Raw genomic sequence first — 13,120 nt, 5'->3', positions numbered from 1 at the left:
TTATATACCCTTAAAAGAAAAGTTTAAATTTCGTGTCCCAATTAAAAACCTTTTGGAAAGGGGTTTAAGCCGGTTGTCCTCCTTCCACTTATATATAATAGAAATATCCTGCATATGGGCCAACTGTTAGTCACATGAGAAACAACAAAGACAATTTGGGTAGTAATCATTGCAATGATTAATCCAAGGGTTGGGGTGAAAAGGGCAAAAAGAAAACAAGTGAAAGAGAAAGGGGTGGTGCGCGTTAAAGATGGGTACCTACAAAATGTTATTTGAATGAATTGAAGCAACGATAATAGTATATTTTTGAATTATGGCGTTTGGTAAGCAGTGATAGTCATATTTGGTTGAATACAGAATTTTGTACCTCCTTGTTTCTTATGGCTATACTTGGTACTTCAGTACAGAAAGTTGGTACTTCACCGAACTACATCCAAATCATTCACCCAAAGAAAACCATTAAAAAAATAAAAAAAATAAAACTGCACTGGATAATACTACATAGTTTAACAAGGTCTCTCTATATTTCACATCGAAATTACCTGGTATAAATCTAATTTTATTTTAGATTGAACCTCATTTTTCTATGATTGTAGTTCAATATTTCAAAGCACCGCCTTAATAAGGTAGACGCCAAGTTATATGGCAATTCGAAAAGTCCAGCTAAGTAGAGTTATGATGTCACATGAGCTACCTTGCCTAACAAAAACCTCCTCTTTTTCATCATAATAATTTGGTGCTTTACCGTATTCAATGGATTCCACTATTAGGTGTATGCATTTTTCTTCGAGTATTCAAGATTCTCTATTTTGGGAGCATATATGAGACATGGGTTCACCTTTCAACAAATTTAAGTTGAGTTTTGGCATCACTATCAATAAAAAAAAATCAAAATCATATATGGGAAGATCAACTCATTAGTCGAATTTCTATTTTCAGAATATGAAAATGGACGTGTTAATTGCAAGTAGTATTTGGCAGTGGAGGTGCAGTGTCTTTTACTCCTTGGCAGATTCATCAACAAATGAATTGTGACCACTGGGAGAAGAAAAAGTACAAAATAATGTCACAAACCTGTGAGAGAATGTGACAAAGGGACTTTTATTCCCATACTCACAAAATTGGGTGTTAAATTTACACCTCCTTTCCTTATCCTTCCAGAATATTAAAAAGTGCGAATCCTTTTTGAGGCCTTTGTTTTTCTTTTTCTTCACCTTTAATTTCTATCTTCCTTTTCACACTATCCACTCTTTTATCTTGAAATGGTTTTTAATTTTGCTCTAATTTATTACTTTTAAATGATATCGAACGTCACAATCTCTACCAAGTTTGTCTTGCAGAATAACTCTTCCATACGAAATTGATGCGTACAATTGTCCCCTTTTTAGCAAATTGATAGTGATATTGAGCCAATAACTAATAATTATGTATACTTCTTTTCCTTTTTTAAAGTGAAATCCAACTCTTTTGTGTGTTTGAGAGGTAGAGCAGACGGTCTAGAACTTGCGAATCACTTCATTTTGTTGGATTTAATCTAGTATGGGATGAGTTTTTGTACAAGTAAGAGAGTTGAGAGCCACCAAATACCTTAAATCGATACTTTATAGTTATTTTTTGTCTAACTGCATGCCTGGTATCACAAACTAACCATTCGATTAATTTGAGTTACCATTAATAGATTCACTAAAGAATAAAATGTTTTACTGAAAGATTCTTCATTACAAAGCGAGAGAAACTTTATAGCTACTCTCAAATCATCATAGCCTAAAATCCTTACTGGAGAGCTGACAAACCCTCAAATCATTCTTATTGTCTCATTAGTGCTCTTAGCGAAGCACTAATCACAGCCATATCAACAGTTGGCATGTAAATACAAGCTGTTGAAGGTGTAACAAAACCTAAATTAGAGAGTTCACTTTTTAAATTATTATAACATTTAATCTTAAAAGTGTTAGGCCTTGAATTATGACCTTGTCCTCCTTTCTTGTTTTCCCCTTTTAGGAGTTGGGGGAGTAAAAATAGCGCTTGTTGTCACATTTTAACGCTATTAAAAAAAATGGTTAATGTCACAGATTTTCAAATTTTACGTGCGAAACTCTATTAGAGTGTGGAAGTTTCACTGGTGAAGAAATTTTATAACATTAGCTATTTTGTAATTTTATGGCTTAAAAATAACTGCTTATGACTTTACCACGTGTGGAAGACGTTGGACGACAAAGAATTGAAAATTGTGGACATGTAAAATGCTTCAACCATAGTGACTTACTTACAAACACCTACTGTTTGGAGCACATATATTTATCCTCCTTGAACTAGAAAATAAATCTCTGACGGCTAAAGGAGCTGTATTTCCAAATAGAAGTAGAACTTAAAAGAAAAAGATCAAAACAAATCAATACTGTCACAAAGAGATAAAATTTAGAGGAAGAAAGAACGAATCGTCCATCTCTACTGTCCATGTAATAATATGTTGTAATCCAAATGATTCAACTAATATCTACAGCATTTTGCAACAACATCCCATGAATTATTCACTTGTTTGGATACAGGTATGCTTTCGTGTTCTCAGTGCGTTGGAGATCAAGTTTAGGACCATCCAAAAAGCCCAAGTCCAAGGGGTATGTTGCACAATATAATTGACCACTTTTAAAGATCTTGCTTATAACATGGTCACAAGTTTCATATCTGATCATCATATTCTAAAATAACTAGAGATTGAAAACGGGTTCAATTCAGTTTCTCGGCTTCTCTTTCAGTTTGTCAACATTGGTAATCGAAATCACAACGCAATAATTTCCATTTGGTTCGGTTTTCTTCATTTTCGAATTGGTTTTTTCGATTTTTTGGCTTTGAAAATTAAAGTGTGTACAAATAAAAATGGAATACTGACAGCGACAGTAAAAAACAGATGATCAAGGAAACTAGCCAAAGTAACAATCTAAGTAGGATAAAGAACAAAATATCAACAATAAGAAAATGATATATAGATACTTTAATTTAGTTTAGGTTATCAATATTTAGTTGTTAGGTTCAGCATTCACTTGATCAAAAATTAAATGATCACCATCTCTAATCAACTCAAAGTCATCAATTTCAGCCCAGTCGTTGATCAGCACTTTGGCCTGCTTGATCCCATATATTTTGTAATCAATACCTAGCAGCTCTTGGAAGCTACGTGTAACTAAAATAAGCTCCCCCGTGATATCCCCCTTTTCAGGGCAACTTACTGTAACTCTTGTTGGAAAGATTTTAGCATGGGTTAACATGTGCTCTGTCTCCGGCAGTGGATCCCGACAAGTTACCTGCTATTATATAGATAAACATATATGATCACCTGATTGTGTAAAAAATTAATCTTTAAACTAACCGTGTATATAACTTAAACTCTGAATGAGTAAGGTATTGAAGGACTAAGCAATTTACTCACAGATTGATTAGTCCTACTTGTTCCATGGATCACAAAATTGGTCATATTTCCTATCCAATACGCAGTCAAGCAAAAGGTAAAAAGCATGTAGAAAATGTTGAATATCATCTCTCGTGTGTTCATTGGATGCAAATCACCATAGCCTACTCTAGTGAGAGTAGCTATAGACCAATAAATAGCAGTAACATAACGAATCCAGATATCCTTATCAAGGAAGTCATCCATGGATTGTCCGATCCATGTCTTGGTTGGATTAGGTTAATTAATTGCAATTAGATGATTAAGAAACAGCACAAATTCATGTATCAGTGAACGACAAAAATACACTTCGACCTGAAGAAAGAATAATAGAGATGATTAGAGAAACTATCACCTATGAGGCGAACGCACATTAGTGTGCCATCCGATACCCTTTGCTGGAAAGTTTTACTTATTACGCACACAAAACAATGTGAGAAAAGTAGTATTTATAAATTAAATGACACAATGCTTTCTGTAAAATTCTATGCTGGCTTAAACTATCTCTTTACGTACATTTTTTCTTAAGCCTCTTGTCTGTGAAAACCAGAGGCAGCTAGAATCAAACTTTGCCCTTCTCTAGGTTGAATAATAAAAAACTAATTTATCAAAGATCACTTAACACCATTATAGTGATAATAAATAATTCAATATCTGAAAACTGATTAATTTAGAATCATAATTTGAAAAAATTCTCCTATTTTTCTGTAATTTGCAATTGTTGTTGTTTCTCTTCTTACTTCTTATATCTCTGTGGTGATACCGCTTACAAAAAATTCGGCCTCCACCGACACACAACATATAGTGCAACTATGATGAGATAATTTAATTACCTGGCAAACAAGACAACAACTCTTCGTAAACGCCAGACACGTAGCAAATTGAATAAGCCATATTGACGTACTAGATTTGGGGTAATCTTGCGAGCAAGTTCAGAAGGAATTGTTGATACGGCATCAATTACAAACCAAGTTCTTGCATACTTCCAAGCAATCTGCTTGTGATCATCAACAAGTAGGTACGTGGTTTTATCCAGATATGCTACAAAGAAGGTGAGTATTATATCAATTGCAAAGAATGCATTGACAACATTGTCAATTATGGAGAGTGGTCCTTCTTGTTCCTTAAGAAATCCCAACTCAAAAGGGGACATCCAAGCTGTATAAATCACTAGTACCACCAGGAAAATCTCCCATGCCCTGCAAAAGGATATTTAACCTCAGCTGATTTTAGCTAATCCATATTAATTTTCACAATTAATTGCATACAAATATTGTTGGCAATATAAGATATTTCAAAACTCAATTGTTATTGGAAATACTAGCACAGAGGGACGACAGGCATTGGAAAAATAAAATTTAAAACGAGAAGAGTAGAATAGAATACCTATAAAGGCGTTCATAAGGGGAAACAATGAATCTACGGAGCATTTTTCTTGTTAATTGGCTCTTCTTCAGAGATCTTTTCTTTTGGTTCTTAAGGGTTTCACATAATACTCCACTTAGTCACCTTTCTTTGTCTATTTTGCAAAAGGAAAGAAAGAAGCAATTAAGGAGGTGATTTCGGAATTAGAGATAATATATTCTCTTAAAATGACTTTCCTTATTATTAAGATATCGAAATCTAGATTGTGTTTGGTATGAATGAAAATGTTTCCATGAAAAATGATTTCCTAGAAAATGTTTTCTTGGTAGTGTTTGGTAATCAAGCAAAAAATAAATATTATTATAATCTAACAAAACAGAATGGGGGTGGCATCGGGTGGGGAGTAGGGGTTCGGGGGTGGCGGGCAGTGGGATGGTCAAGCGGTGGGGGTTGGATGGGTGCGGAGGAGATAATAAACTTGGACTGTCACTTATGTAACTTGTTTTTCCTACTTCCATTACGGAAGTCATTTTACTCATTTTTAAGGAACTTGTTTTCTTAGAGAAAATATTTTTCAAAATATTTTAACCAACCAAATATAGAAAAATTGGAAAATGTTTTCCTTCATAACAAACACACCCCTAATCTCTTTCCACCATGATTATATTGTACTATTAATTAATTGAAATACTCCTAATAAAAGAAAGATGTAGTTAAAAACGTAAAATAATAATAATGGAAATTAGTTGATGGAAAAATAATTACTTAATGTAACTTATTATGCTCCATAGTTACACTTTATCGCGGTATTTTTAAAGAATTACAAAACATAGCTAAATATTACATTGTATAGCAGATACACATTGATAGATATATCCCTAAATTGTAGATATAATTCTTGTGCGCGCGCACATACTGTGTATATGCTATCAGTATATATAAATTGTATACATTGATGCTGCATGTGCCCTCATATAATGTATATAATGCTACGTTTTTTTTTTTTTTTTTTTCAAAATAAAAAAAAAAATAAAAATACCGCTATATTTAGAAAAGAAGTTGTTTTAAAATGATGCAGAAAGTTCTCATTTTTAAGGATTAAAATGCCCTGCAATCGGGTTAAATAAAAGTCCCAAAGGCGTACGCCCAGAATTCTGTAAGACGTCCGTCAAGCCAGCAAGCTTTTTTTTTTGTTAGCGTGTCGACACATAAGACAAGCTCAAAACTTCTTCAAACTAAAACGAAATTTGTTAAATAAGTCCTTAGTATAATGCCCAAATTCTCAAAAGTCAACATGTAATTACTCAAATGTTTTAAAAGAAATCGAAACATTAAATTTAAAAGTCAAAACCTTTTTTTGGAATGCCTAATATATATTCTTTTTTCCAATTATTTATCTTGTCTTCTACTATCTCAAAAAGTAACGAGCAAATTATCAGGATTGTGGGCACAGACAATAGGTTGTTCTAATTAGTTTTTTGTGGGTATATATATATATATATCACTTATTTATAGTTTTCTTCAATTTTTTTTACGGCTATTTCACCTATTTAAAAGTATTTATTATAATTATATCATTTTATAAAATACTAAAAATTAAAAACCCCCATGGGGCTTACGCCCTCGTACCTCGGGCTTACGCCTCACCGAGGCACGTAAAACGCCCCGCCTTTTAAAACACTGAGAAAAAGACATATGGCTATTCTGTTTGTAAAAAAAGGCTCTAATCTCGCTACTTATAAAGTTTTCCCAATGTTGATCAACTTAACGCCAGCCTGAAATTCAAACGAGGGATCCTCCATTTTCTCTCCATTCTCCCGAAGTGCCCCCCTTTGATTAGAGACATGGCTTAAGCAAAATTATCGGCTAAGATTTAATTGATGCCAATGCCCTAATCATGAATTACATAATTAATAACTTATCCATAAATATATTAAGAATATTTTCTCTCTCTTCCTATTTTATTTTTCCTACGAAGTAAAATATCTTTTCTTTACCCGATTAATTTTCCCACTTAATTTTTTCCCCACGCAAATAGACCCCATTATTCAATTGGTAATTGTATATTTTTCGAAAGAGTTGTCTATATTCCGTAAAATATCACCATTAAAGAACATTATGAATTGAAAAAAATGGAATATTAAAATAGGAAGAGAGAGAAAATATTTTTAATATATTTATGGATAAGTTATTAATTATTTAAATTATGGTTAGGGCATTGTTTTAGTCAATTAAATCTTAGCCATTAATTCTAGCCCATGCCATGTGTCTCTAATCCAAGGTAGAACTTGGAGAAAATGGAGAGAAGGGAAATGGAGAGGAGCCCAATCCAAAAATGAGAACTTTGAAGCACAGAGTGTTGTAATTATATACGCAATGAATGGCATGTAATTATACGCAGTGTTGTAATTTTCCAAAGCTTCTCTCTGAGTTTTCCCTTTTAAACACTTATTTCCATTATTAATTGAGAAATTATTCCTACCTTCCTTACTTAAATTTTTCGCTAATAAGGCAGATTTCAGTGACGAAATTTTCTATAATATTTTTTTAGATTTTCTCTTTCCATAAAGCGTTTCCCTTGCAAAGTAGTACGTCAATAATATTATTTAACGAATTTAATATTGATTATTCTAGCTTATCATTAATTTATTATAGATGTTTGATACAAATTAATCATAAAACCTAACTGAATATCTGCAAGGTTACGGTCATCCTCTGGAGCCCTTGCGAATGGTTACTTCTTGTTTTCTACATACCGAACTGTGTCATATGAGAAGTAACCACCCCATCCACCTGTTTGCAATTATAATAGTGACAAAAATGTTTTACAATTTTCGTCAGAGACATTGTTAAAATTGCGGTTGAATACAATAAATGGCAAACTAGCTACAATATGTCTGCTAATGATGTGGCTCAACTGATAGCATGTTATCAAGCCAGCAGATGTGCATGGAGCTCAAGGTGTAGTAACCTTCTCAAATATTTCAAAAATTATCAAGGAACTGATGCTGATGCAAAACTACATTCATGAGACTGTAAGATGGAACAGAACGGATTGACCAAATAATAAGGAAGCTCCCAAAAGAAACAATTCATTTAAAAATAATTAGAGTTGGTTGAGAATTGGGAATTGATTTATAAATACTGCTAGCGAAAATATCCAGAACTGCAACTTAATTCTTTTCCGTATAGGTTTCATACATATCTAACTTTATTGCTAAACTACTTCAACAAAATTTAGATCCCCAGTACCCACGCCTCGACAAGCCATGTGGAAATATTTATTATGACTCTCAAAACACTGCCCCCATTATATATGTTTGACTTTTTAAATTAGAACATGACATGCTTGTGATCTGGTATAAAGACAAGCAAGCAAGAAAGAAAGTCATCTATAATTAAGGAATCCTCTTCAGATCTTTTTGAGCATGTGCGTGTACGAATACATGCAATCAGTGACGTTGGGAGGGAAACATCCAACAAAAACACTCAGATAGTTATACCATCATATCATAATACACATACTGTAACTCTTGTTGTAAAGATTTTGGCATGGGTTAACATGTGCTCTACCTCCGCAGCGATCCTATGTTACGCAAGTAACAATGTATAAACATATATGATCACTCGATTGTGTAAAAATTAATTTTTACACTAACCGTGTATATAACTTAAACTCTGAATGAGTAAGCTATTGAAACACTAAGTAATATACTCACAGCTAGATTAGTCCTACTTGTTACATGGATCACAAAATTGGTCATATTTCCTATCAAGTACGTGGTCAAGCACAAGTTAAAAAGCATGTAGAAAATGTTAAATATCATCTCTCGTGTGTTCATTCGATGCAAATCATCATAGCCTACTCTAGTGAGAGTAGTTGTAGACCAATAATTATAGCAGTGAGACAACGAATCCAGATATCCTTATTAAGGAAGTCATCCATGGATTCTCCTATCATATGTCTTGGTTGTATTAGGATAATTAATTGCAATTAGATGATCAAAACATCCAGCACAGTAAACGACAAAAAGAGTGACCTGAAGAAATAATAATGGAGATTATTAGAGAAACTATCATCCAAATTCATATATGATACTACTAGCTTTTACACCACCAACATTATTGAAGCGTACTTACACATGCACACTTGACACATCGAACCCAAAAGTAATTAAAATTCTTATCTTGTGACAATCTGCGTCAAGGAAAGATGGAAAATTTTAGGTTGTTATTGAACAGCTTCTAGAGAAATATATGCACACAACACTTAGAAGAGTGCACAGATTTTAATTTTTAACAAGGTATCTACAAAATGTTAAAAATGAACAAACTCCTATAATAAAATCCTAATTTTTTATATATAAAACACAATTTGAATATATTAATAAAACACAACTCGAGTATACCATTACAATTCTTCTCAATGCTATTTTTCTAAATTTATTGTAGATTAAAATGTTTGAATAATGTGGGGTAATGAAAGGACAGAAACTATAGGCCCACAATATCCAAATAATTGTCCTTGGGAAATAGAGATCACGTTTGTGAATCACGACTCCACTAAGGATGTGGATTTTATTTGTTTGTCCGGAAGAAAGATAGAAATTCAACCTTTTTGTCTTTCTTTTAGATTTTGCTTGTTTGGATAGAAAAACATTCTCTTTTGAAAAGGGACAACATGCTTGAATGGAGCTTTATTGTATTTTATTTAAATTTTTTGTTATATTCCTATTTTTTAGATGTAGTATTTTAATATGTTAAAGAATTGATTATTTTTACCATTAATAAACTAAATACTTTTCTAAACGTTGAACACTTAATATTGCATATAATTAATATGGTGAAAGAAATTTGTTTTCATAAGAACAATATTGACAGGAGAAAAAATAAAAATCGAATAAAATTGATTATAGGCATAGTATAGTATTAAGAATACTTGAAATAAATGAATCTGAACACTTAATTCAACTCCAAAAGTCAAGAACCATGATTAGACACTCATACCTTAAATGATGTATGTGTAATCTTAACAAGACTCAAATAGGTTAAAATAGAAACTTAAAACAATATAGGGATGAAATAGTAACAAACGAAATGTAGTTTTCTAAATGTTAACATATGATATTTTGCTGAGAAACATGGTGAATTAAATTATTTTTACGTACTAAAAGCTACAACTTCACTTTAATTTGAAGAAAGTTATCCGCCGATAACATATATCATAAAAATGCCAGTAAAAGTAGAAAAAAAGAATTGTTTTTTGGCATTTGTTTGAAAGGCAAAATAAAATTCAAAGGTGTAGAAATTCACAATAGTTATTTCCTTTTACTTTTCTGCAATTTGGAAGGATGTATTTCCCACTAAGAATGTTGAACACCTAATTTGATGCACTAATGATGTCGTAAGTTAGCAAGTTCAAATAATATTCTAAACTTTATGTTTTCTTATTAGAGTTTGAACTTCTTACACAAAATTTGTGTATATTTATATAAATTTAGCTTTGTTGACGTAATATAAATTAGGAGTAACTTATTATGTTCTGCGTTGCCCTTAGTCACGGGCGGCTCCTTCCAAAACTCAGAGAGAAACTTTGGAAAATTTCCGTTTATTTAGCACATGCCATTCATTGCGTATATAAGTATAATAACACCCTGTGCTTCAAAGTTCCCATTTTTGGACTGGCGTTAAGTTGATCAACTTTGGGAAAATTTTATAAGCAGGGAGATTAGGCCCTTTTTTACAAACAGAATAGCGATATGTCTTTTTCTAAACATAGCAATATATATATATATATATATATATATATATATATATATATATATATATATATATATATATATATATATATATATATATATATATATATATATATTTTTTTTTTTTTTTTTTAAAAACGTAGCATTATGCATATACATTGTATGAGGGCGCATAGAGTATCAATGTATACAATGTATATACAGTACGTGCGCGCACACAAGAATTGTACCTACAATTTTGGGATATGTCTATCAATGTATATCTGCTATAAAATGTAATATGTAGCTATGTTTTGTAATTCCTTAAAAGTACCTCTATAAAGTGTAATTATAGAGCAGAATAAGTTACATTAAGTAATTATTTTTCCATCAACTAATTTCCATTATTACTATTTTACATTTTTTTAACTACATCTTTCTTTTATTAGGAGTTTCAATTAATTAATATACGATATAATCACGGTGGAAAGGGATTAGTGGTGTGTTTGTTATGGAGGAAAACATTTTCCAATTTTCTATGTTTTTATCTGTCAAAATATTTTGAAAAACATTTTCTCTGTGAAACAAGCTTTTAAAATGGCAAAATGACTTCCCTAACAAATATAAAGTTAAATTCCATAAGGCATTCCAAGCCATCGTCCCTCCGCACCCCCCCAACTTCCCCAATCCCCACCGCTTGACCATCCCACCCACCCGCCCACCCCCGCCACCCCCACTCCCACCCATGCCATCCCCATTTTGTTTTGTTAGATATACAATGATATATTTTTTTTTTTTTTTGCTTGGTTACGAAACACTAGAAAGCATTTTCCAAGAAAAATTTTCTTGGAAATTATTTTCCATCGAAAACGTTTTCAATCCATACCAAATACACTCTAGATTTCGATATCTTAATAAGGAAAGTCATTTAAGAGAATATATTATCTCTAATTCCGAAATCACCTCCTTAATTGCTTTTTTCTTTCCTTTTGCAAAATAGACAAAGAGAGGTGACCAAGTGGAGTATTATGTAAAACCCTTAAGAACAAGAAGAAAAGATCTCTGAAGAAGAGCCAATTCAGAAGCAAAATGCTCCGTATATTCAGTTTTCAGAAATTGAATTATTTATAATCACTATGATGGTGTTAAGTGATCTTTGATAAATTAGTTTTTTATTATTCAACCTAGAGGAGTGCAGATCGAGTTCCATTCTTGCTGCCTCTAGTAGGCTTAAGAAAAAATGTACGTAAAGAGATAGTTTAAACCCGCATAACATTTTACAGAAAGCATTGTGTCATTTAATTTATAAATACTACTTATCTCACATGATTATTTTAATAAATTAAAGCAAGACGATCTAAGATTTTCCAAACATCTATTATTTCACATATACAGAGAACTACAAGGGAACTGCGACATGCGTAGGTTCCTGATCGCCGGCCATGATGACCATGACTGCCGGAGACATCTCCACCATTGTGTTGGCGGGCGGCGCCACTGGACATGGTGGTTCCTCCCCCACCTCCTCAGTAGACGAGGAACGACGCCGTTTACACGAGCAGTTACAAGCGATTGTGATGATTGCCATAGCAAAGACTATCAGCATTACCACCACACGTATAAGTAAAAGGTCCATTGTGTTTTTCTCTCTAGTTCACACACTGAAAGTTACTATGTACTTCACTGTTACTCCTCTCTCTCTCGCTGCAAATATCGCGACTGCCTCTGTCACTCTTTGCCCTAAAGAGACAGCCAAGCTAAGTATGGCTATGGCGGACAAGGCAGTCAGTATTCGGACCCGCAAGTTCATGACCAACAGGCTTCTCGCCAGGAAGCAATTCATTATTGATGTACTTCATCCTGGAAGAGCCAACGTCTCAAAGGCTGAGCTGAAGGAGAAGTTGGCTAGCATGTACGAGGTGAAGGACCCAAATGCTTTTTTCTGTTTTCAAGTAGTTCCGCACACACTTTGGAGGTGGGAAATCAACAGGATTTGGTTTGATTTATGATTCTGTTGAAAATGCCACGAAGTACGAGCCAAAATATAGGCTCATCGGGAATGGGCTTGACACTGAGATAGAGAAGTCTAGGAAACAAATGAAGGAAAGGAAGAACAGGGCCAAGAAGGTCCGTGGTGTAAAGAAGACCAAGGCTGGTGATGCAAAGAAGAAATGATTTCTTATGCAAACAAAAAAATCTTATTTTGGGATTCTTCAGGTGGCCTAGTATTTTTCTTTTGGTGTTGTTTGAGCCATTATTTACTGTTGATTCTGTCTGACTTTTGGAGCAATTCAGTTTTGTCTTTCCTTAGAAATATTTTATGGAGGGCTTAGAGTACTTGAGATTTCACAAGAGTTACTGTTACCTGTTACTTGTTACTATTGTTCTAGTAGAGCTCTTATCTGCACTAGAAGTTTGTTTTGATCAACTTTTGAAGGGGTAAAGGGTTGGTGTGTAATGAGAGTTTTGGTGAATAGAATTACTTGGTGTCTGTGTTGATCGGATATAAGTGAAAATTTACAGGAATTTTACATAATAGGGATAAATACATGACATGTTTGACATACGACTC

The 13,120-nt window shown here is 33.1% G+C and overlaps 2 protein-coding genes and 1 pseudogene across 2 annotated transcripts; 1 reads left to right on the top strand and 2 right to left on the bottom strand.

The window, feature by feature from the left end:
• Positions 1-2,491: 2,491 nt before the first annotated feature.
• LOC132042443 (potassium channel AKT1-like) lies at positions 2,492-3,705 on the bottom strand. The gene is made up of 2 exons (XM_059432983.1): positions 3,428-3,705; positions 2,492-3,302 (listed from the first exon to the last, which is right to left on the bottom strand). The coding sequence occupies exons 1-2, from the start codon at positions 3,650-3,652 to the stop codon at positions 3,018-3,020; spliced, it is 510 nt and encodes a 169-aa protein (XP_059288966.1). The 5' UTR covers positions 3,653-3,705; the 3' UTR covers positions 2,492-3,017.
• A 98-nt stretch (positions 3,706-3,803) lies between these two features.
• On the bottom strand, positions 3,804-5,129 carry LOC132042444 (potassium channel AKT1-like). Its single transcript, XM_059432984.1, has 2 exons — positions 4,832-5,129; positions 3,804-4,644 (listed from the first exon to the last, which is right to left on the bottom strand). Exons 1-2 carry the CDS (start codon positions 4,873-4,875, stop codon positions 4,275-4,277), a joined length of 414 nt encoding a protein of 137 aa, XP_059288967.1. The 5' UTR covers positions 4,876-5,129; the 3' UTR covers positions 3,804-4,274.
• A 6,732-nt stretch (positions 5,130-11,861) lies between these two features.
• On the top strand, positions 11,862-12,892 carry LOC132042442 (small ribosomal subunit protein eS24z-like; annotated as a pseudogene).
• The last annotated feature ends 228 nt before the right edge of the window (positions 12,893-13,120 follow it).

The sequence above is a fragment of the Lycium ferocissimum genome, unplaced genomic scaffold (assembly GCF_029784015.1).
Source record: "Lycium ferocissimum isolate CSIRO_LF1 unplaced genomic scaffold, AGI_CSIRO_Lferr_CH_V1 ctg15426, whole genome shotgun sequence".
NCBI lineage: Eukaryota > Viridiplantae > Streptophyta > Magnoliopsida > Solanales > Solanaceae > Lycium > Lycium ferocissimum.
Note: the sequence above shows the minus strand (reverse complement) of the source record. Positions and strands in the feature narration are given on the sequence as shown.

Bases quoted from the DNA above. Each gene is read 5' to 3' on its own strand.
- LOC132042444 (XM_059432984.1), bottom strand. From the start codon at position 4,875: ATGCTCCGTAGATTCATTGTTTCCCCTTATGAACGCCTTTATAG. The intron at 4,645-4,831 runs GTATTCTATTCT...ATCCTTTTGCAG, and splicing joins CCTTATGAACGCCTTTATAG to GGCATGGGAGATTTTCCTGG.
- LOC132042443 (XM_059432983.1), bottom strand. From the start codon at position 3,652: ATGGATGACTTCCTTGATAAGGATATCTGGATTCGTTATGTTACTGCT. The intron at 3,303-3,427 runs GTGAGTAAATTG...ATATAATAGCAG, and splicing joins CAAGTAGGACTAATCAATCT to GTAACTTGTCGGGATCCACT.